General features: G+C 43.9%; 1 protein-coding gene and 1 pseudogene across 1 annotated transcript; one reads left to right on the plus strand and one right to left on the minus strand.

Annotated features, from left to right (window-relative positions):
* Positions 1-7,700: 7,700 nt before the first annotated feature.
* LOC125506838 (U-box domain-containing protein 21-like) lies at positions 7,701-11,672 on the minus strand (annotated as a pseudogene).
* Positions 11,673-14,653: 2,981 nt separating this feature from the next.
* On the plus strand, positions 14,654-16,909 carry LOC147970553 (uncharacterized; the record flags this gene model as incomplete). The annotated part of the gene is made up of 4 exons (XM_087523485.1): positions 14,654-15,217; positions 15,328-15,367; positions 15,529-15,586; positions 15,856-16,909. Coding segments are annotated over 4 exons (939 nt in total), but the record flags the coding sequence as incomplete, so codon positions are not given.
* Between the last annotated feature and the right edge of the window lie 9,079 nt (positions 16,910-25,988).

Genomic DNA, 25,988 nt, shown 5'->3' on the forward strand with positions numbered 1-25,988 from the left:
GCACGGGCACATTTGCTAGTCTATCCCTAATAATAAAGCGCGGATTAACTCCGTGGGTTCATCGTCACAATACGCTTTCTTCTCATGTCATAATACGCTTTTACGATTTGTATAGACAAAATTATAATATAAACGAGGTGGTACTAATAATCTTTTCACTAATAATAAAGAGGCTATCGTGGAAATAACATTTCGTATTTTTTCTTCCTATCGCAGCATGGATCTCTAGCAACACATAGTCGGCCCGCTCGGCCTCATCGCACGCACGTCCCCCCGCGAGCGCTTTTCTTCGCCGCCACCGGCTCCCCCCTCATCATCGCTGCATCCCGACCGCAACCCTACATGGCGCTACCGGCTGGCACGAATCTGCGCCGCCCGCCCGACAACCTTCCTCTAGCAACCGCGCAACATCGGATCGAGCTATCCTCGGGTCTCTAACCTCGGTGGTCGTCACCATCGGGGCAGGTGGTGGACTGGCGGCGTGGACGTGGTGCCTGGCGGGGGAGGGGAGTGCCGCACTGCGAGCCTCGCTCCGGCGGGTTGCGCGCTCGCCTCGCCGGTACAGGAGTGGGCAGGCAGTGGTCGCCATGGCGCGGCCTGGGTGCCCGCTGTTCTCCTTGCGCACATGGTGCCACGGCTGGATCCGCAGCACCACCGCCCGCCGCCCGTGCCGGCGCTCCCACAGCCACGTTCCCGTCCACCGTCGCCCGCACCCGCCTGCGCTCATCCATAGCGGCGTTCTTAATGGCTTCAGTGACCACGCCGCCTCGGCTGCGACCCATGCCTGCTTGGCCGCCGGATGGATGGATACCGGCACTACAGGGCACAGACTTCATGCTCGTGCCGACGGAGTTCATCCTCGATGCCCTGGTTGCGACCCATATTGATTGGCCACCGGCTGGAAGGGGACGTCCTGCTCCTCCCGACTAAGCTTGATCGGTGTGGGGCGGTGGTACAGCCTGGTGTGTGCGGCCTGCGGACACGCATCTTCTCTTGTTGTCCTGATGCTCTCTGCGCTAAATTTGTTATCTTATCTTACTGATTAGCAGGTGTTTAGAAGGACCACATGAGCGGTGACTAGCATCCAGTAGGAGGCAGCAAGAAGCAGCGAAAACTCTGAGCTAGCTGCTAGCAATGCACCCCCTCCGCTCTCATCTAAGTACATGGATTTTCAATGGCCAAACTACTCTCTTGTTTCTTTCTCTAGTGTTTCCAGTTTTCACTAACAATCCGTATTTGGTAAACCGTGAACCATGTTCATGAGTATCCGCCCACAACCTGTTTGATGATATGCATACGAAGGATTGAGATACATTCTAATTTTTAGGTCAAGCTCTTACCTCTATTTAGAAAATCAATATGAAGAAAGAGGTGTATCTGGTGTATGATCTACACTTAGAACAAGTGTATCTGTTGTTCCAAGCTGCCGGCATTGACGGCCAAAGAGTCGGCGAGGGTCCACGGTTCATTTGTTTTCGTGGGGATTATTCAGTACAATGCGATCTACACTGAAGCCAATCCGATCCAGGTGAAATTGGAAGTTGGTAGATTATTCCGACGACGGGGCTTTTACTTGTGCGGCTCTGTATGTATGCTTTGAACTTGAAAATTGCCTGATTTTATCAATTATTGCTTGATGAATGACCAACCAGTTTATGCCTAACATTTACGTCTCTACATTTATGTAGTACCATTCCATAGCTCTCAAGGCATCAGGTCTGCTTTAGAGACAAACTCTCGCTCGGTTTAGTTTCCATGTTGTGTTATATTCCGATGAACTATATTCATTACAAACGGTAAGCTGAAGTAGATTAATTAAAAAGGATAATAAATTTGCTCAATCCATGGTCAGTTGCTGAACTGACCAGGAGCTGCACTTCAAGGAGCTAACTGTTCACTATAAAATAGCCATAAATTTGTTAGTGTTTAGGGTATTCATCCACTCCGTGTCCTGTATTTGAATTTTGTGATCTGGAAAATTTTACCGGTTATTTCATAGTAAAATTATAGAGTTGTTCTCCCTCTATTTTGCTAATCTACTCACTTGCTTACAGTAAATAAATAATCAAATTATCAGGAGTGGTGATTTCAAGGAAAAGAAACAAACACTTTGAGGTCTCTGCTATCGCACCCGTACTGGCAGTACATGGTGACATTTGTTGGTGTTCTATTCAGTTCAGTGGAGATTGCTCCTTCAGTCACCATGCGAATCCATGTCTAGCATGTTTAGTCACATTGAACTCTTCCAACTTTTCTTAAGCTATGTTGTACAGACACACAAGTTTGTTGCTGAATATGAATCAATTTACTGTGATTTTTCATTATCATGTAACGTGTTCTTTTATCTGATGAACAATAATATAATTTCATGCCTAAAATCATAGTTTGGGCATGTATCTCTCTGCCATCTAATTTCGCTTAATTAATTGAAGAGACAGCCGACCACCCCCTTTCTATTGTATAGTTATTCCGTGCACGTGATTACGTGAATGTTTATGTTATATATTTGATATTTTTTATGCACTCAGTTTTTTCCGTGTGTGAACTTTGCATACTCAACACTGGGTAGGAGGAAATATTTGCATTTCTAAAGGGTCAGTGCATTGTTGTAAATGAGTTCCCATCAAAGAGGTTCTCACATTTTCTGTTGAAAGTAGTGGCTCAAGCTATCTCATAAAGCTATATTGTAGATGTCCCTTCGTGCTGATTTTTCATGGTTACTACATGGTAGACACATTTACCAACCATCCTCCGAAAAAGGGAAACTACAATAATTCATATCAAAACATTTCTTACAACCTGAGGCAATATCCATCATTCAATAAACATTCAAGACGAGGACTATATAGTGCCTCGGTCCAAAATCAATTTTGTGTAACATATATCTTGAAGATGCATATTCTATGGTTCAATACCAATTTTGTGTACATCAAGAATCATTGTCGGCCTTTTTTTTACTGTTGAGTTACTCTTTTCCTCCACCCCACATCTCTGCCTCTTTGAGATCACGGAAGAGAGAGTCATTGTAAGATGACTTAACACTCAGAGAGTCAGAGATGTGGGGTGGAGGAAAAGAGTAACTCAACAGTAAAAAAAGGCCGACAATGATGCTTGATGTACAAAAAATTGGTATTGAACCATAGAATATGCATCTTCAAGATATATGTTACACAAAATTGATTTTGGACCATAGATATTTATGCCCCTTGCAACGCACGGGCTCATTTACTTTATATGATAGTTCTAATTTCTTTGATTCTATATATGATGATTTTCCATTGAAACCATCTAAGTATTTTATTTGATGGCCGTTGGTTTCATGTATTTCCCTTTTTGCTTGAGTTTCTTTAGAAAGGGAAAATAATATGCATGGTTTGTTCATGTCGTTTTTTATCATGTGACGAGCTTTTGGCTGTTCCTCTATGTTGGCACGTGGTAGATGCAATGCATCCCTTTAACAACTTTCTAAGACTTGTGTGCTTGAGAGTTCAGATGACTGATTCCGAGATGTCAACATGGAGGAGCGGGGTGAGCGTGGGGCATGTGGTGGTTGAGCTTGGGATTGACCATGTCTAGACGTATTGTGATAGGGTGGACAACACAACCGCTTTCAGCAAGGGCCAGGAGAAAGATAATCGGCAACACAGGTGCATCGCCGAGTTAAAATATGGGACATGGATCAATGGATCATGAGCCATATTTATTGGGCTAACGACAATGTGATTTCTTTTATATGATGAACAATAATATAATTTCATGCCTAAAATCATAGTTTGGGAATGTATCTGTCTGCCATCTAATTTCGCTTAATTAATTGAAGAGATAGCCGACCACCCCCTCTCTATTATATAGTTATTTCGTGCACGTGATTACGTGAATGTTTTGGTTATATATTTGATATTTTTTATGCACTCAATTTTTTCCCATGTGTGAACTTTGTAAAATCAACACTAGGTAGGATGGAAAATGTGCATTTCTATGAGTTCCCATCAAAGAGGTTCTCACATTTTCTGTTGAAAGTAGTGGCTCAAGCTATCTCATAAAGCTATATTGTAGATGTCTCTCGTGCTGATTTTTCATGGTTACTACATGGTAGACACATTTACCAACCATCCTCGAAGAAAAGGAAACTAGAATAATTCACATTAAAACATTTCTTACAACCTGAGGCAACATCCATCATTCAATATCCATTCAAGACGAGGAATATATAGTGCCTCGGTCCATAGCCCTAGGCAACATGAACCTCTTTTCTCGGAAGATCACACAGAAGAGAGAGTCATTGTAAGATGACTTAAGACTCAGAGAGGCAGAGATGTGGGATGGAGGAAAAGGAGTACCTCAACAGTAGAAAAAGACCGACAATGATGCCTGATGTACACAAAATTGGTATTGAACCATAGAATATGCATCTTCAAGATATATGTTAAACAAAAATGATTTTGTACCATAGATATGTATGCCCCCTTGCAACGCACGGGTGCATTTACTTTATATGATAGTTCAAATTTCTTTGATTCTATATATGATGATTGTCCATTGAACCCATCTAAGTATTTTATTTGCTGGCCGTTGGTTTCAGGTATTTTTCTTTTTGCTTGAGTTTCTTTAGAAAGGGAAAATAATATGCATGGTTTGTTCATGTCATTTTTTATCATGTGAAGAGCTTTTGGCTGTTCCTCTATGTTGGCACGTGGTAGATGCAATGCATCCCTTTAACAACTTTCTAAGACTTGTGTGCTTGAGAGTTCAGATGACTGATTCCGAGATGTCAATATGGAGGAGCGGGGTGAGCGCAGGACATGTGGTGGCTGAGCTTGGGATTGACCATGTCCAAACGTATTGTGATAGGGTGGACAACACAACCACTTTTGGCAAGGGCCAAGAGAAAGATAATCGGTAACACAGGTGCATCGCCGTGTTAAAATATGGGACATGGATCAATGGATCATGAGCCATATTTATATATTGGGCTAACGACAATATGATTTCTTCTCCCCCGTTGCAACGCACGGGCTTTGTGCTAGTCTTTCCCTAATAATAAAGTACGGATTGACTCCGTGGGTTCACCGTCACAATACGCTTCTTTCCATGGTTTTACGCTTTTAGTTTGAATTTAAAATATATACACGAGGTTTACCAAGGTGGTACTAATCTATATACGTGCCCATACATGAAAACCATCAGGTTCCATGTGTTCCTACCGACTTGGGCCTCCAGGCTGGGTCGTTGGCCCAGCTTCAGTTGAACGCGAGGACAATGGAGATGTGTAAAAATAAATAAAAATGGAACGTCGTCAATGGGATTCGAACTCTGGTAACTGTGCAAATGCTAACGCAACAGACAAATCAATCCAGGCTTGTGGGTGTCCCAATGTCGGCCTCTAGCACTTTAACATAAAGCAAAGGTGTACTGGGGTCAAGGAAGTTGGGCGCTTGATGGGCACGGGAGTGCTGGGCCGAGACGGCTTCCGCGGCCCACGGGGCAGACAAGGAACAGGCCGGAGGCTTTTTCATATTTGTTTACTTATGAAATAGTCCCACCTTGCTATTTTGCATTAATTTTTACCAATTTATATACGTTCTTAGGTTATCAGGCATCACGGAGCTGCTTCGGAAATTAAGCAAAGAATAAGGCATGAATATCTCATTGAGAAACAAAGAAGGAAGGCCCAAGGAAAGAGAGAGAACGGAAATAGAGGGTAATTACTTGGAAAGTAAGTGGCTGGCAAATGAAATTCATGACATGCTTGATAAAGAGAGAAGAAGGAGAAAGGAAAGAGAGAAGAAGGAAATATGAGGATTGAGGGAGGAACCTACCAAATAGAAGAAGGAAATAGGAGGATTGAGGGAGGATCCTACCAAAATAGATAGGACATGCAGGATTTGTGGGCGCCATACTAATCTTTGTTGGCATGAAATTTAGTATCAATGGCAGGCGTACTGGCCTCATTCATATCTTATATGAATATAAAAATGATGTGGCATTTTTTTCCTACATGCAATCCTTACTAAATTCGCGTCATTTTTTTCTGTTGCAGCAGACAGCATGACATGTTTTACTTCCACTTATGACCCTTACTAAATTTGCACCAATTTTATAACACATTGAATAGTATGTCTGCGCATACAATTCTCACTAAATTTATGTCATTTTTTACCTGTGTAACCCACCGGCATATATGCTACATTTTTTATAAATGAAGGTATAATATTATTTGGCCTCCCATTTAGTATGTCCATGTCGTTTCTCCATACTTAGTTAGGCTATTCTACCGATCGTCTATCCTAAGCCACCAGGCCTCTGCCCCGTTCATCCGCGTTACGTTCCACCAATAAAAAAACTAATAAAAAACAATGCCCTCCCGACCCGTCTGTGCAACCTGGCCCAACAAATCAGACCCACCAGCCTGTTTAGGAGATGAGGCAAAAATAGTAGACCGTGATAGCAATCAAACTTGCAACCTCCACTGTTCTTTGGTGTTGATCATTTTAACCCACAAAAAAAGGTGTTGATCATTTTAAACTAAAGTTGAATTTGGTGTTTGTTTGTGTCCTTTACGGACTGGTACTGAACTACTATAATGTAAAATCTGGATACACAAATACAAGGCGCAAGCATTAGATTGTGCAGATGTGACGGGATCTCAAACATGACCGTTCGCTGGTCTGTACATATAGACGATCTAATTCTTTATTGGTTTCAAGTATAGGTGGAACGTTCCCATGTAGTGGACATTGTGAGAGACAATGTGGACAAAGAAAAAAGTGGTAAGAAGGATGGGACGCTAAGGGTGATAATTTGTTTCTCCCGTTGCAACGCACGGGGCACTTTTATATACTAGTAATAATAAAGCACGGATTGAGTCTCCGGGTTCATCATCACGGCGTTTTTACACAAAGGTCCCTATGGTTTTTATGAATTAAACCCGCCGTCCCTAATTTAGTGAGTCCGAAAAAACGTTTCGTTTTTACAAAAAGGGCCCTGCATTTATTTGTATTCAACCCGTTGAAGCACAGGAGGAAAACGCATCGGGGGCTGACTGAAAACGCAAGGGAGGGGTCCTCCTCGATGTGGCGGCTCGATGCAGAACGGCAGCGCCGACTCGAGCTTGCAAAGGCTGGATCCGTGCGTGTCAGGGGTTGGGGAGGCGGATCCGGAGGCAGGCGGCGCGGGGGGTCGCCGGTGACGGCGAGCAAGGCCGGGGCGAGGCTTACCGGGCGGATCCAGGGCTTCCGCGGCTCCTGGGTAGAGACGAGACAAGGAGGTGAGGGAGAGATGAAGCGACAAAGGAAGTGGGGTGCGGCGACCTAGGCAGGAGCTCACCGGAGCCGGGTGACGGCCAACGGGCGCAGGTGACGGAGGGATACAACACGGCGTCGTCAAATCCTTGCAGGTGCGAGCGGACGACGGCGCCGTGGCTGGGCACGCGATGACGCAGAGGCCCCCGTTGCTACGGCTCCCCATTGAGTGCCCTAAGGCCGCGGATGCTGCTCCTACACCCGCACCACCAGCCCAAGGTGAGTCTCCTCTACCTGCTTCTATAGCTTAGCTCCCACCTCGCACCATGCTACTAAACTTCTGCCCCTCAACCCCATTGTTACTCCTAAATTAGCTCGACAGCCCTGACTCTTCCATAGAGGATGGTGTGGTGTCAGCCAGGCAGCATAACGCTTGACGAGTACATGTTCTGCAGGTGGATTCGTACTCTTCCGCTCTAATTTCTTGGTTAGAGGCAATGCCCTCATGGTGTTTGATGAATTGCTATTTCTCCACCGCCCCTACATCAAGCTGCACACCAGGAAGATGGTTGATATTGGGTACAGCATGTCGCCAAAGTACATGGTTCTCTTTCTCGTTCCTTATTTCTTTCAGAAGTTCATTACTTATTTGTTTGCTAAATTTATGTTCGCAAGAGACTCATTGTGTTTTGGAATTTCACAATCCCTTCTATCTCTCTGTTATGATTTTTTTTTGCCATGTTATGCTAATATAGCTGGCTGACTTAAGTAGTAAAATAAACCATGTCCCTTCCACACAATAGGAATTTTTTAATGTTACATACTCATCAAAGTTACATGGTGTGCAGTTTAGAAATTTGATTACTAGGGGACTTTTACTACATGTCCAGTTATGGTTTCATGATAAAAGGAGCGCGCACCAAACGTTTGTTGAATTGCTACTTGAACAAAATGTATGGAGTTCTTGTTGCGTGCTTCAAGTCATCAACCATGTAAAATAAATCCTATAAGTTGTTCTCACCATACAATCTTTTGAACCAATTTTGTAAAGTTACTATGATATGATTATTGTTTTTGTAAGCTTCCCTATAGATATATTGGAGCTATTAACTCTGCAAAAGCCAGTAAAATATATATGCAGACTTACATAGAAATAACTCATTTTAATTGTTATTTGGTGATTGTGGGTCAGACATTATCCGACGGTCAATGAATTACCTCTTGTGTTTCCTGGGTTTAACATCTAGAAATGGATGGCAAGTTATTTTTTATGGCATTTACTCGCCAATAAATCATGTGTCATTATAGTAATTTTTTGTCTTATTACTAAAAGGTCTAACTGATGTGCATAATTATCATAAGACATAAATGGTGTTGAACCATATAATATTCACCAAGATCATAACTTTATATTTTGTTCACAGAGATCTTAATTTTATGTTTTGTTTTCGGAAAAAACCGTCAGATGATTTTCCATGATTTATATTAACATAACGGCTAGCAGCTAGGCAACCAGTTCAAGCTGAGATTGGCTTAGATAGCTGTAACCATCGAGTTATTAGGGCATCTGGTGTAATTGATGGTGTACTGTGGGGTCATTGTTTTACGCTTCGAAGCTCTTTACGCTTTATGGACCTTGAAAACCTGCAACAAAATTATTCCCGGTTCAATTTTGTCAGAAAATGTACAGTGCCCCCTAGAGTAATTGTCTGGTTGAGCTAATGTGTAACATGTAATATGTACATGATCATTTAATTTCAATCTGCTGCGAAATTGTTGCAACAGGTCGTGTTTGATCACTTTTGAGAAGCATCTAAATTTTGTATTTTTCATCACTTACATTTCAGCAAGCCCATAGTTTGTTTGTGTTGTATGCCTGCTGATTTCAGTGCTCGAGAGTCTAGACTTCAGAGTAATAAATTACTGAAAGCTATTAGTTAACAGTGTTTTTTCTTGTTTTCTACTAAAACTTGACATATTATCACAATTGCTTTGCCTAAGAGGGTCAAGATAGGTATTTCCACTAATTGCTCATATTTGGATCCTACGTCAGGCAACTGTGAAGAAATTACTCTAAACACAAAATAAAATCGGCAACATTATACATTGAAAGGCACAGTAAGTTTCCACTATTTCTGCAGCACCTATGTGACAATTTTTCAGTTTATCTTTGATATAATTCTGTGTACAATCTCTGGGTTTGTTGCCTTATAAGAGACCGAATTCTTTGTGGATTTCTTGATCTGCTTTCGACTACGGCAGTTGATAGCAAAATCTGGCAGTGGCAACCAATTATTGGTCACAAGCTAAGGTAAGATGGGGAACTGCAATGAGGGAGCAGGTAATGTATTCGTCAGGAATGGAAGCTGCACTTGCACGCACGCTTGCTTGCTTGCTTGCCCATTTACTGCTACTAGTCGAATGCCCGTGCGTTGCTACGGAACTTTAAAAAAATGTATAGACACGTTATTGTTCTAACTCGAAAGTGTATGTCAAACATGATGGATATTCATCCATATACGCCAACTATCAATTCTTTCTCCCAGTGCTTTCTGTAATGTGAGGATCACTTCAAAATCGTAAATAACACGAAATAACTTTCAAATTGTGAAGATAAACATGACAGCAATTAGACAAAGTTCAATTCTCTTTTTTGTTGATCATTTTGTATACGAGTATTCAATTATGGTGTAAAAAAAATCTAGCCATTCTGGAGTATGTTTTATCCAGATATCTAGTCTAGCTCCCAAAATAATCTAAACAAGGGTGAAAGCAGACGCTAAAGATTCAACATCTACACCGATCAAAATGGCCTCTTGACTTCTTGAGCCCCTTGAAGTCCATCGTCTCGATGTACTCTACGCTGCCCCTGAAACCATTGAGCAGCTCGCTGGCCCGATCCTCGGTCACGCCGCCTCAGCACACCTGGAGCAGCTTCCGGTAGGAGCCCACACGCAGTGCCTCGTAGCAGCGCGCGCCAGCGCCGGTGTCCGCGGCACAAAAGAGGTGCCAGAGCACGGAGACGGGCAAACTCCTTGGCCATGTCGGACACGCGGAACATCTTCTTGACCAGCACCGGCATGACCAGCGCGTACGCACACGCGGACCTGAGGCCGGTGTCGGCGCACAGGACGCCATCGAGCACGGCCAGTGCCTTCTCGCTTGTCCCCTTGTCAGTGTCCACGACGAGCTCCACAACGACGTCGGCGAAGCAGGCGGTCGCTGCTGGAGATGGGGTAGTAGGCCGTGATGAGCGCGGCCTTGGTGGCCTGCAGGGACACGGCGTTCCTGATGAGGCTGACGAGCGCACTGCACACGCCGGGCGTCCTCGAGATAACGTTGACGGCGTGCCGGTCGGTGGATGAGGCGAGCTCGCGGTGGACAATGGCGGCGCGCTGGCCCGCGCAGCGACCTCACTGTGCGAGAGCACCGAGACAAGGGTCTTGTGACTTGTGAGACGCCTGGGAGGCAATGCAGCGCCGGGCCTCGTCGTCGAGCGGGAAGAACATGGTAAGGGCCGCCAAGATCGTCCCCAGCGCGCTCAATGCTGCGGCGCTGGTGCTCTCCACGGGCTCTCCGGTGAGGCTCTGGAAAGCTGAGGCGAGCTGGCGGGCGGCGCCGGCAGCCACGAGGCACCGGCGGTTGCGGTCGCTCTCCTTCCCAATGGCCCTGGCGGCCCCCTGCCCGCAGGCCGCTGCGTTCCCGCGCACGAAGGCGGCGAGCACCTCGGCGACGGGCACCTGCTCGGCTCGGTTGGCGACGCACCAGTCCTGGATCATGTGGCGCGTGGCGTTGTTGGGGACGAGGTCGGCGAGCCACACGGGGCCGCGGTGATGGGGCACGTGTCGCGCCCCCGTACCAGCCACCTCTCCCGGCCATTGTTGATGCCCGTAGGTGCCTTGACCGGGTCCTTCATGAGCTCAAGCGAGATCGGGCACCGGAAGTGCGCCGGCATCGCCAGCTCCTCATCGTTCCCGGCATCCGCCACCTGCCCTCGTCGTTAGCCATGCGTGGATTGGGAGCGATGGTGCGTAGGTTCGTGGGCGGAGCGGCGGTGACTTTTCACGCGATAGAGATAGGAGCGAGGGGTGACCGAGAGCACGACGTGCGTTAGTGGGCAGTTGTTTCCCTGGTTTGTACGATGGATTATTCCTACGGGGAAGTAGCGATCGCAAGACCCCCGCGTTTTTCGGATCGTACCGGCGTTTACGAAGTGCGATCGCAGAGGGAGAGGGGGTGGTCGAACCATCACGACGACGGCAGATCCCCTTTAATAGTACAGATCTGCTGCTCAAGAGGATGACAAAGTTCACACCGAAGGTGTTTGAAGAAATGACCCAGTGGGTGGGAGTGAATTAAATAGTGGTTGTGGCTTGGTAATTTACTTGTGTTTTCTCCCCTCTTGCCTATGATGACATTGTACTGGAGCATCACCGAAAAGGCTTGCTGACCCGGTGGAAGAAACATATGTGCTCTCTCGCCTTATTTATTTTGCCACTGTACAATTCATGCTTGAACATATGATTGTCCTCTATTTAGTGCATATTTCAGTAGTTAGATATTCGAGTAGGAAATGCACGTTCCTGCTACTGTACTATGCTTGAACACATAAGAAAATATGTCCCTCATCCATCACGTGCCTACGAAAAGGGTAAAAGAAAATGAAATATGTACTATATTATGTAGATGGGAGGTGGCGTCCGATGAATTGAGCATTGTATCGCGTGCTGGCAGTGCTACTACATTGATCTGACGACTATTGTTATCTACGCAACTTCATGCCATGGCAAACTGATTTCCGATAGTGAACTTCTATAAATCATACCGTAGCAACACACGAGCATATTTAATACCACACTAAATATGCTGAAAAACATGCTGAGCGAAACGTTATTCATTTAATCTTGGGTTGTGCGTTGATTACTATAATTCAGAAGCTTTAGTTTATTTGGGATCTGGTTGAAAGAGGAAATGAGATGGCCGAGGTTCTAATGGATTTCCCCCAAATCGACAATGACATTGCCTGACATGATGTGAAGAGTGGAGCCGCTTTACTATAGACTGGGAGCTGGCCACGACCCGATGACCCATGGTATGTAAATGATACACCGGTGAGGCGTTGCAAGGGACCAGGAGGAGCTCACGATTTTCCGAGACATGGAGGAGCTTGCCATTTTCAGGCTAGGCCTGCCCGACCTGCTGAGCATGTGGAGGACGCATGTGGATGACTAGGAGTCTGGTGTTTTCTTTGCAGAGAAGCACAAGAGCCCCCGATGTAACACACACTCTTTTGTTATTGGATATAAAAAATGATGCTTAATGACACATGAAGCAGGTTGTGCGCTTTTTCTTTGCCCGATGCAACGCACGGGCATTTGTCCTAGTTATATATATATTATATATCTCTCCCTAATAATAATAATAATAATAATAATAATAATAATAAAGTACGGATTGACTCTGTGGGTTCACCGTCACAATACCTTCTTCTCGTAAATTTACGCTTTCAGTTTGTATTTAAAACATATTCAAGGTGGTACTAATATTTTCATGTGTTAGCGTTCGTTCGTACATCGCCCAGGTGTCCACGATAAAACTCTCTGGTTCGTCGGTGACATGGGCCTGAAATTTCATAATAACTACGTACAGGCAGCTATCCCAGCCCAGCTAACTGGCCGCAAATAACATGGGCCTTCCCTTATGGGCTGCATGCACGCGAGTGGGCCTCCTTATATTAGATCATACAGAAAGAAAAAAAATACATTACTGTGGAGAATCGAACGTTGGATCTCTTCTATTTCTTTGGGCTACAACAACCAACTGAGACAAACATCCTACTTGATGAATAATCCCACCTCGCGATTTTAAGGACACACATACCGGTTAATATAGCTAAATAATTAACAAACAGATGTGAAAAGAGAAGAGCTAAATAAGCGGATGGGCTAATTAAGGAAAGGAATGTGGCTAAATAGATGCGACTAATTCAAAGGAAGTATTGTGTGGGCTCGACAGAATATTCAAAGGAAGGATTATGGAAGGATTGTGGTGGGTGGGCTCGGCACAATATTTAAATGGATGGGATCCTTAATATAAGGCACGGGAAAACGGAAGGAAGAAATTATGTAAGGCTAATAAGTAAAAGGAAGGATTTAAATGGGCGGAATCAGGATTGTGTGAGGCTAAAAAGGAAGGTTGAGGGTGCACACACGATATTTATGGAGGAACGAAAATGAGCACGGCAAAAATATCAACATACTTTTTAAATTAATGCTGTATTTGTATGGCTAAAATATTAATGATTTTATTTCTTTATAAGATTTTTACTATTGTCGGTTTGAAATATCAATTAATATACTAGGAGCATTAAGTCCACAAAATTATAAGTTGATGGGCTAGAGAGACTCGCCAAGCTTTGTGATACAGTATGATGATCAAACTCATAGTTGTGGGATTAATCATGTTCCACATGAATAGATGGGCAAGAGAGACTACCATCGACAATTGTGATGAAAAGAAGAATTAGCGACAACAATGGGTCTCTAGAAATATACATTTTTTTTCTATAGTTGCAACGATAACCACCGATTTTATCGGCACAAACAACAATTGGTCCTATCAATATCAACAAGCCCAACCACATGGTACGTGTGGTAAGCTACATGAAAACAGAAAAACAAAAAATATCAACAAGCCCAATAATAAAAGCAAATCTCATGCTACCGAGCCCCAAGTATATTCATTATCCTCTTCCATAAATAATATTAATATGTCAATCAATCGCGTGATCTCATTATTTATGTTTTTTTATTAATATTAATTTTATTTATATAGATTAGCCGGTACATCTTCTCCTTAAAAGTTGATGACATCTGTATCATCTTTTCATAATTGAAACACATGTTTTTAGGTCCTCTGGAGCTTGCTACCTACTATTTTTGTTTTGTAGAATTGTTTGTGTAAAATCCCAGCATTTCCATTTTATTATTTTTTTTGTTTTGTTAATATTGTGTGACAACGACATGGATCGATGACAAGTGGTTCTCACCAGGCACCCAACACATGCCGACACCACCTCTACAACCATCATGAAATATATTTCAAGATGTGATCAAAGATAACCAGTTTTATTTTAAATTAGAATATGGTGATGAATTATAGCTCTATATAAATAAATTTGAAATCCATCTGGAATTAGCATATAAATTGTTATTGTGTTGGTCTACGGATTTTGGTGAGCATTAAATTTCACATGAACTATCTTTGTGTTTTCTCATATAATTCTAACTAAATTTAAAGCACAGATTGACTCCGTGGGTTCACCGTCATAATATGTTTTTCTTTATGTGAATTTACGCTTTCGGTTTAAATTTAAAACATATTTAAGGTGGTACTAAATTTAATGTGCGACGAAAAATCGGTTCGCTGGACCAAAAAATACATGTACACATCCGCCTCCTCGCCTCGACCTGGCCAGGCCGAACCAAATCCCCCTAGCCGCCGCCGCACCACTTGCCGCCGCCGCCGACCTCAACCCGCCCGCGGCCACGGCCGCACCTCTGCCCGCTCGCCTCCAGTACGATGGCGTCGGAGGCCAGGTCCGGGGGTGCGCGGCGGATTCCACCTCAGCCGAGGGACGACAACGCGGCGGCCTCCCCGTCAGTCGCCATCGGCGTTGCCAAATCGAAGGCGTAGGCACGGGTGGCTGCGTCTCCGCCGTCAGCGAGGTCCTATGCCAGCCGTGCCGAGGCGGAGAGCACAGCGGCGGCAGTGAGGGAGAAGGAGGTGTGCTGGCGGAGGAGCTGGAGAAGCCGCGGGAGCGGCGGGGCCGGCTGCGGGCCGCGAGGCAGGTCACGGAGAGGGTGCTGGCGGAGGCGGACGAGGCACCGCGGCGGGAGATGCGGGAGTGGGAGTCCAGGGCGGACGAGCAGCGCCGGGTCGTGGCAGACCTGATGCGCCTCACCGGTATGCCGGAGGTACGGTTCCGTTTGTTTCTATTCTGTTTGGTAGATGCTCTGGCGCTTGATTCTAAATGTCTGTGGGGTGCTGATCATGGCGGCGGCTGGTCTATGTTCCACTGGAATAGCTGAGATCCCGGGAGAAGAGAAAGAGGAAACAGGGGACCGGTAAATGCTCTCTACTCATCGCTTTTTGTTTTTCTGGCTGGTTGGCAAAAATGTGTCTGGATCTCACGTTTTCTGCTCAAATTCATCGAGAAATCTAAACTCTGCACTTTGATTAGTCGTTGGACGAAATGCTTGATTTTGATCTGTCCTTCATGTTTCAGGGTCCGGTCACAGTGGCTTCAACACTACTAGAGGAAGAAGCTGGAGCATATCTCACCGGTAAGGAATCCCTGGCGACACCGACAAGAGAAATCATGGCAGCAGCAATCGAAAGCAGCAGCTCTTGATCCCTTTCTTTGCCACATTGGCCTGTTCCAAACTTTTAGGCTTACAAATGAAATCAAATGGCTTGTTTGGTATCTGCTTGCGTCCATACATGATATATGATGGTTTTGAATGTTCAGCATAGACAACTTATTTGAATCGCCGCGTCTAGACATGATTTCCTTTTCTGTTGGGAAGAATTATTGTGTGTCTGCTCGATGCAGAACGGCGACGGCGGGATCCAGCAGGCACGGGAGAAGGAGGGATCCGGCGCGGCGGCGCGAAGGTGGAGGCGGGCCTCTGTGGCTGGCAGGGAGAGCTCCAAGGTCATGGCGGGGCTTCGATTTTTCTGGTAGAAAAGAGAGACAGAGGAGGATCCAGGGAGGAGGAGAGGTAGGAGAAGAAGGACGGGGAAGAAGGAAGGGTGCAGCACGGGTGCAGCAGTGCGAGGACACTGGTCTTGTGCGTGAGGAGCGCCTCTCCTCGGGAGGGAGCGAGTGAAACTCAAATCCACTTCAGAGCAAGGTACTGTTATAGAACTACAAAGAAGCAAGCTGACTAGATGCACTGCAGTTTTGTCATGCGTTAAACTTCTCAATGGTTGACCATGGAAAATCTGTGTAGTTCTTATTTTCCACATATGTTTCTGGTCTCAAGGAGAATTCTTACTCTTTTTGGAATTACCATCTTTAAACATTGTAGATTCCAATCTCTTGCGTATTTACATCAAAGACTGTTTTTCGAATGCTTATCATGTACTCCCTCCGTTCCGAATTACTTGTCGCAGGTATGGATGTATCTAGATGTATTTTAGTTCTAGATACATCCATTTCTATGACGAGTAATTTGGAACGGAAGGAGTACATACTAAACTCCCTGCCCCCTCCTTCTGTCACATGTGTTGTTCCCTTGTCATCAGTGAGCTCCAGAAAACACAACTGCAAGGTACAGAATAGTTGCCACTTAGTTAACATTTTAGTTAAAAGTGTAGACATGTTATTAACACTATAAAGTTGGACAATAAATGAAGTCGACTACATCCGAACGAACTTATCTTGCTTCCAAGAAGAGTAAAATCATCTTTAATAATTTCCCGGGTTTTGCTTATATTCATGTTTCTTAACATGTTTGGAATGTCGTTTCCTCCAAAATGCAGCATTTACCTACCATTTGGAGTACATGATGCATTTTTTATCAGTTGCTGATTGAAAAAAAAACACTTTTCTGATAAAAACGCTACCCTTCAGTTAGAGTTAATTAATTGCCTTCTAGACAAACCTTCAAATATATACAAGTTCTCTGATAAGGTAGTCGTGGGAAGACCATATTTTTGGTTTACATTGTAAATGTTTTCAGGGACCACAAATTTGACTTCCTTTTTTGCTTACTTTCAGCATTTAGGTCCTAAATGAGAAAGTAAGGATGTACTTGAGCAGTATGAGAAGACCCAGTTCCATTATCTCAGAAGCCAGAAGTTTCACATCTAATATCTTTGATTCTAAAATTTGTCTAAGAAAATGGTCATTCTGCTATTAACACCACGATTATGTCTCAATTGTAGATTCTTAATTGCTTAAAATTATTTTATATGTTTGATTCCTTCGGTTCATATTTATTCAAAAACAAAATATTTTCAAGATTGGTAAGTTTGAGGATCAAACTTCGAGCATGCGAATTGATGTGGCATCAAGCTGAGTCTGTTGATACATTGTTGTCCTTTTTCGCTTTGCATAATCAATCTTGTCACTGGAGATGTATGTTAATCCTCTAGCTTTGCTCATTTTATCTTTTGATTTCATCATAGTTGATACAGTATTGCGCCATGCGTTCACAAATACATGGTCATGTGGGTGGATTGTTTCTCCCGTTGCAATGCATGAGCATTTTTTGCTAGCTACTTCTGTTGTAATTGTTTGTTGTCGAAGCATATTGTTTATTCGTTGTTGCATATTGTTGTGATGGAAAGTCAACAATATTTTTGATAATTTCAAAGCAATTTCAGATTGAATAATTTGAACTAGACTTGACTACAACATGCTGATCTCACATGATCGCGCAATTTTTAGTGACTAAAACAGGTGGGCGGGTTACTTTTACTCCCGTTGCAACGCACGGGCTTTTGTGCTAGTTATAATAAAGCACGGATTGACTCCGTGGGTTTACCGTCACAATACGCTTTCTTTCTTGTGAATTTACGCTTTCAGTTTGAATTTAAAACATGTATGCGAGGTGGTACTAATTCGGGGAACCACGTCGAAAAAAATTTGGGCCTTGCCCTGAGATCGTCTCACATAGCGCATATGAGCACACATCAAACCACACGTCTCACACGTTTGTGCCAAAAAAACCTTAACTTCCAAATAGTGATTTGATTTTTTTGACTCATCATATTGTGTTGTTCGACTGTATTGGATCGGTTTGCTTCTAATCGATCCATTAACAAACATAACCAACTATAACACTTTCTCATATGTGAGACCGATTAATTTTAATTTGTTCATTTGTTGGAGACGTACTTTAGGGCTAGAGGGACATCAAGCTTGGAGAAAATGACTTTGATACTTGCAGTGTATAGAGGCTTCCTTTATAGGACAAAAATGACAACCGTGTATGCTTTTATAAAATTAGTACATGTCTATATGTAGTCTATATTAGACTCTTTAAAAAGACATATTTATTTATAAATGAAGGGAGTAGCCATTTTAGTCTTAGTTGCCTTTTAAAAGTCCTTATCTAATTTTAGCATATAATTTCAAAAAAAGGTATCTCTACTACATCTCCATAACTATTCTTCAGTCTTGGACAACATATTCATTTAGTTGGAGGATGCAGCCATGCGGGGATAATAGTTTTTCACCCGTTGCAACGCACGGACGTATTTGCTAGTAATAAATCCCTAATATTCCTAATAATAAAGCATGGATTGACTCCGTGGGTTCACCGTTACAATACGCTTCTTCCCGTGAATTTACGCTTTCAATTTTTTTTACCTATATTATTTTCTATATCCGATGTGGTACTAATTTGCTGATCATCAATAGATTTAAAGGTGACGCGTCTGGCCCTGCTGGGCCAAATTCGACCGCGTCCTGTTCGTAAAAGTGTGGATTTTTTTGTCTATCCTCGAACTCACGGAAGCCTCGGTAGCCCACAAAAGACTCCCGGCTCAAACCGTGTCCCTCTCCCACGTGCCAACATGCTGCCCAATCGTCGTCCTCCGATTGCTGCCTCCGCGTGCGCTCCACGCGATGTCGCCTCCTTCATGCTCCCCTCCGGCCCACGCATCCCGCTCCTCACTCCGGTGAGTACTCCTCAGCCCCCATTCCCCCGCTCACCTCGCCATGTAGGTTTCGGATATCGAGGCGACCGTGGTGTCCCGTGCCGCCAAGTCCGAGTTGATCTCTGACCGGGAGGCGGAGACCTCCGCGCTCCGGGATAAGGTTGCCGCCCTCGAGGCCACGCTCAGCGGCTCTTCCTTGCCGAGCTGCCGGAAGCTTTGACGGATGCTGCAGTTGCTGCCACTGGCTGGTCACGTATCCAACACCGCTGCCGTGGCATATCCTGAGATTCCCGACGAATAGGACTTGGTGAAAGTCCTAGCCTCAGGTCGGTGGTACTTGGCGCAAGGTCGAGGGCCCGTGTCCGTGGAGCAGCAAGGGGGCTTCGACCTTCGATGGACTTGAAGATTTTGCTAGAAGGCACAGCACGCGGGCAGTCGAGGTTGTGGTGATGGCCGAAGCAGCAGCAAGGTGGAGGGAAGCAGCGGGCAGAGGTGGCAGGGGACTCATGGCAGAGGCTGGTCGCAGTGGAGGCCTCTGGCAGGAAGACTCAAGGCGAGCTCGGGCGTGGCAATAGAAAAAGGACCAGCGTCCATGGTGAACACAAGAGCAGGGAGGAAGGAGGAGGCTCATCGGATTGGTGCGAGCCAGGGGGCTCAAGGAGACCGGGGTCGATGGCAAGGTGTAGGCTACGGCGAGGGGCTCGACAGCTGCAGCCATGGTCGACAGCCATGGTCCAGGCTCGGGAGCAAGGGCAGCGACGACGCGTCTGGGTATGGCGCAGGCGAGGAGAGAAGGATGGAGAGGAGCCTTCAGGGTTCATCTGAATCATCTCGGCAGCAAAGCTCACATGGCGACGGCGGTGCACCTGGTGTTTGCATGTTGCTCATCCCATGGCCTCCCTCCACGCATATGCTCTCGTGGCCACATGAGCCCCTGGGCGGCGTACATACACGGCGTGCGTGCATGGAGTATGCACCAAGTACAAGTTTGATGGAGTAGCAGCTCCTTGGCTAATCTTTGTCCAAAGTTTCAAAGCAATGATCGGTACGGCAGGTAAAATTTGAAGCACAATGCTAAAGTTTCAAATTTCAGTGATTGGCATGGTAAGCGGACAGGCTTTAAGAGTGCAAGTGGGCTGGAAAAACACAAAACAGTGTGCTAAATATAGTCCCGTGGAGCAGATGCATATTTTACATCCCATGGTTTGCCTCCTAGCTACATCATGTGCGATGCGTGCTGCTTGCTATGGAGGCTCCCTGACATCTGCCACGTGTGGTAATTTTAAAGTAGTTGATATTTTTCTACTTCATTCTCCCTACACTATTTTTTCCCATATAATCCTCTACTTTTGGTCATGATATAGTAGCATAAAATGAAGCTATTTCGATGTGCTCGGGTTAACATCTTGGTTGGTCATAACATAGACATGCATATTTAATAATTTAATTTATCTAATTTAATTGATGACCTGAAAAATAACTGCAATTTGACAATATATTTGGAGTGGTCTATGATGTCCAATTTGATGTGTTAATGTTTTAATAGGATATTGCAAACAGACCATTCTTGCTAATCAACAAAGAGAGTGCATCTTGGTAGTGGTATGTCTGCACAGCAATTTTGCATTACAATAAAGATATGGAAAGGTAGAAGCATGCGAATTGGAAGCTACAACTCAACAATGCATTATGGAAGATTAACTCTCAAATACCACACAAACCCTTAAATCTATATCTTATACCTGCTGCAGTGTCGGGCCAAGGGCAAGTCCCTCGGGCCGCATGTGCCCTAGGTCGCCTAGCACCATCAGCGATGGTGGCGAAGAAGTGGCGACATGGATGGGTCACCGGGGCATGTGAGGATTATTTCTCCCGTTGCAACGCACGGGCCATTTTGCTAGTATATATAATCTATCCCTAATAATAAAGCACGGATTGACTTTGTGGGTTTACCGTCACAATACGCTTCTTCCCGTGATTTTACGCTTTCAGTTTAAATTTAAAACATATTCGAGGTGGTACTAAATTTTGTCTCTCCAATTGACTCGATTGACCGCTACGTTCTTGGTCGCTTAACTGGGCCGCGATCCAGTTGGCCTTGCCCCGTCTCTCACCGTCGAATAAACGGTTCTCGCTAATTTAACCCGCAGTTATTTTTCTTCGTCAACCCTCTGTGCATGTTTGGCTTTAGATCGAGCGGCGGCGCTCCCGAAGTCCCGATCCAATCGGGACATGTAGGACGACGGCGGCAGGGCTCCGGAAAGTGGGGAACGACGGGGAGGCGGGGAACGGCGGGGAAGCGGCGGACGTCGCGGCGAGGCGGATCAGATCAGGATCCAGCGCGGCGGCCGGTGCTCCATGGCCGTGGCGCCTCGGTCTTGTGGGAAGAAGAGACGTGGGAGAGAGAGGATGTGAGATGGGGAGAAGAGAAGGCAGAGTAAGGACGGCGCGGATTCCGGCGGTGGCTCCGGTCGGCGGATCCAGGTATGTGTCCCGATTCCTCTCCTCCTCGTAAAAAACGTATGTCGCATCGTCGCTAACTGCTAGAGATGCCCTTTATAAGTTCATCATGTGGCCAACAGCAACCCCCAGATCGCGTGAGAGTTCAGTGGCATGGGCATGCTCTCCCCTGATTGATTTTGTATCAAAGATTTTGTTGTGGCGTGTGGGCGGCACCCATGAGTGTTGGAAGTACATGTTCTATATACATAACAACTTCTCTGGTGACTTACTCATCTAATGGTCAGATACAATTTTAGCAACAGTGAATAGCCGCCTGATAGTTTTGTTATCTGCTTCTGAATGTTCATAATGTGTAAAACGAATCAATTTTACTATGATTTTACTTGAGAAGTTGAATCTGCAAAGTCTTGAGAACATTGACTATATACTCCAACATTGCAGGCCAACTCTTGATGGATTTCCAATGTGCTGCTGGCCTCCGAATTTTTTTTGTCGTGTAGCCGCTCCCCATCTCAGCGTGTGCTATCCACGGAAGCCGGCTCCTCCACTCATGCCCTCTTCTGCAACGCCGACGAGGACGCTACTTCGTCTGAACCGATCTTCACGACCACGTGCAGGTATACACATGTGCTCCCCTGCCACCCCTGCACTGATTTAAGGCGAAATCCAATTGGGAGTTATTGATAGGCACCAATGTATTCTTGGTTCAGTTCCCCTGTCTTGAATTACGTTGATCCTTTTGGTAAGATCAAACTGAACATGCTGAACATCACTTGCCCAAACAAGTTGAACGCCTTGCTACATTATTGCCCAATTTTGTAAAATTGATCATAGCACTCCTGCTATCATGTCATGTTTGCTAATACTTATTGAGCCATAAAACAGTGTTTTCTATTTATAAGCTAGCCCTTCTTATTATGTTTCAAAAGATCGATAGTACCCATTACATTACTACAGTACAGTGTAATATGAGAAACCGAGTTTTGGTTGCCAAGCAAATGTTTGTGCTAATTCCCACAAGAAATTTGTGTTTGAAGAATTATTACTTTATCAGGGAAATATCTTTTATATGGCTTCATGAAATCAGGAAATTGATTAAGCGGCATAGGAAATTGATTTAGCACTACCTCATTAAACATGAAGACTTATTCTTGATTTCGTGTTGATGTTCCAGATGGAATTTTTTTCATATGACATCAGGGATGTAGGATGATTGGGTGAACAAGCTTCCTGTGAAACATCCAGATCCCGGTGGCGGTGCCTCCGTTCAGTATCCCACGCGGCGACGTCCTCCGGTATAATGGCAAACACCGGCAGGGGAGAGAGCAGAGCGGGAGGGGTATTGGGTCCATACCATTGTGGGCATTGCCGGTGCCATGATTGTGGTTAATACCCACAGGAGATTCTATTCCTGTGAGCGGATTAAATAGAGTTGAGTAAACATCATCCATAGGAGATACATGTGCTAATTAAGTTTAGAGGAGAAAGTGGTTCTTTATTCTTGTAATTTTGGTGCAGATGTCATACAGGGGGCAGAGAACAATAGTCTTTTGGGAATGCCTGTTAACTTTTTGGAGCTGCCAGGTAAATTTTGGTATGAATTTATGTTAGTTCTACCTTTCCATGATGTTTAATTGCTCGGTTCTTAAGGGTTTGTAAGAGGAGATGGATTTTGGACTACTCTATTTCGGATGCCACGGATCTGCAGATGAAAAATAAAAGAGTGTGCATGGTGTTTTTTTTCTTACAGAATACTTTTATATGCCATGTTCTATTTTGCTTCAGGTTTAGGACTATTTGGTATGCTACAAAATCCATGTTTTCAACTGCAAAATTTTAGTTTTATTATTATCATATTTACTATTTTTCGGTAGTAATATATAACACGGCGCTGGTGAAAAGCCTACTGGAAAGATTAATTAGTCAATAATGTTGTCTTAAGAACAGTAGTATTTGGCTCGAAGTATAGGCACTGTCAATTTTTTTTATGTTCACCACTGTTGCCATCTGCTCCTATTTGTTGGTTTTTCCTATGGCAGTTTGGAGCAAGTGATTGGCCTATAAACTAATTAATATTCAGGCTTTCTGAGAATTTTTTTACTACGAGATAAGTAGATTATCATTTAACCCACAGCGAAGATAAAGTAGATTATGGTGACCGAGCTGAGCACACGCTGATTTAGTGCTTCGACCCTTCATGTTTATGATTCACTAATTCTGGTCCTTCCATTACTATTGAACTAAATTCAAAGTTGTTGCTATGTCAATTCGGTTGCCTGCTTGCCATAGTTTATCTCCCTATTTTGTGCCCTGTTGATTAGCTAATTGGCATGAGAAAGAAACATTATGCATCTACATGTATCTTATCTCTCTGAAGTCATAAAATTGTAGTGAGATGCAGTGCCCACGAAATTGGCATGTTTAAATATAAAATTGTTTCCTTTAATGATGGATGAGACCTTTTAGCTTAGCTGACATGTTTTTTGAATCACACACACACACACACACACACACACACACACACACACACACATATATATATATATATATATATATATATATATATATATATATATATATCATAGCTTTGTGAAACGGACTTACAATGCTTTATGTTTTTAGTCCTAGAGTTATACACGAGCGTTCATTTTGCATCCAGCGATGAATATCATTGTTAGATCAAAGGAGACTTTCTGAACAGAGGCGTTTTTCAGAAAAGAAAAAAGAAAATGACAGACAATCTATTCCAAGAAAAAACTACTCTTTCCATAAAAATAGATGAAGAATGCTAAGGTGGCTTCTTCACGTCTGAACTTCATGCTACGTATAAAGAACTAATCAGTTTAACCTTATTATCGATGTATATTAAAATTAGATACAAAAATGGTGCATAATAATGGGATAAAAAGCAGGTCATGCCCTTTTCCGCCCGGTGCAACGCACGGGCATTTGTACTAGTATAATCTATCCCTAATAATAAAGTACAGATTGACTCCATGGGTTCACCGTCACAATACGCTTCTTTTCATAAATTTACGCTTTCTGTAAATTTTGTAATTTTGTCCGTTTGCATACAATCCACGTTTTCTTCGTTGGTTGGTCCGGTCCGTCGCAAACCTTCCTATGTCAAGTGCTTGGGCTACATCGCCACATTGGGCCTCAGCCCGCTATCAGACTGTTGTGAAACTAAAGGTGGAGAAAAATAATTGCTCACACGGGATCGAGCTCACGACCTCCACTTCAATGTTGAGCGCTGCCACCAATTGAGACAAGTCTTGTTCACATGTAAAGTAGAGAGGATATGTATACATAGCGACCATGCTTCCCAAAAAGAAGGGATTACGGGAGAAGAGGAATTATATATATACGGAGAAATTAAAAAGTAGAATTAAATCGGGCGCTCATATATGAAAGGAATGAAAGGGAAAATTATGGGAAGGGAGATGGTTTGGTGAAATTAATGGGAGAGAGACCAGATCAAATCCCAGCAATCCCGAATTATGGGACAAAGACCCCAATTAAATCTCGCTCATATATGGAATGGAGGAATTAACTAAAGGCGGATTGATGGATTTAATGGAGGCCGATTATTAATTAAACTGACCGATTAAATCGGCATTCATACACAATGCCTGGAATGGGTCCAAAATGTGCCAATATTCCACATGTTTTTTTAAATTACAATATTCCACAAGTTGAACAGAGAAAGATACTACAAGTGGCACGCAGGCCAAGATATCGGTTGTGATCTAGAAAAGTAGGCATGATAAACAGTGTACACATGTTTAATAAAAGAAAAAGGGAAATAGATAACGGGAGATGAATATATTGAAAGTTTTTTTTTCAAAAAAGGAAATATACTTACTCCTTATATGCGACAATCGTTGTGTAGAAAATGGTTTAAGGCGTGACTGGTACGCAATTACTCAGAATATTAACGTTTTCTCTTTTTGTTGGACATTGCTTATCTCCTTTGATTACTAAGCCTTTTAATATCTTTGATTTTTTACTTCCTGTTTTGATGTCAGCTTCACGTTAGCTTCACAAGTAAAACACGAACACGAGGTGCATCATTTTGCTTCTAACCTCAGGGTATTTCTTTTCTTTCTTGAAGTATTAGCGAATTTCCACTCTTTGTGTCAAGAATATGGTCCTTGGTACTTTAATTTACTTCTAATATTGTTATGCTACCTGCAACATTATTTAAATAGTAAATTGTATTTTGAGTTTATAACCATTTTCATTTTGTACCATTGCAACGCACGGGCCTTTTTGCTATAATAATAAAGCACGGGTTGAGTCTCTCGGGTTCACCGTCACAATACGCTTCTTCCCGTGATTTTATGCTTTCAGTTTGAATTTAAAACATATTCGAAGTGGTACTAAATTTTGTTTCTGCAATATTATCGACGTTTGTGTCCAGGATATATATATACCTAAAAAAAGAAGGATTCATCCGCCGCTGGGTTTGTTATCCATATGGGCCTCAGTATGAACGGCCCAACCGAGCCGAGGGAAAAGAGTCTCAGCCGGGACTCTTCTTCACCTCCTCATCCTCTGGGCTCGGAGGAATCCTCCTCCGCATATGATGGCAACTCCTCCGCTCCTCCTTCC

Source organism: Triticum urartu, chromosome 5A (genome assembly GCF_056163025.1).
Source record: "Triticum urartu cultivar PI428250 chromosome 5A, HENAU_Tu73, whole genome shotgun sequence".
NCBI classification, from domain to species: Eukaryota; Viridiplantae; Streptophyta; class Magnoliopsida; order Poales; family Poaceae; genus Triticum; species Triticum urartu.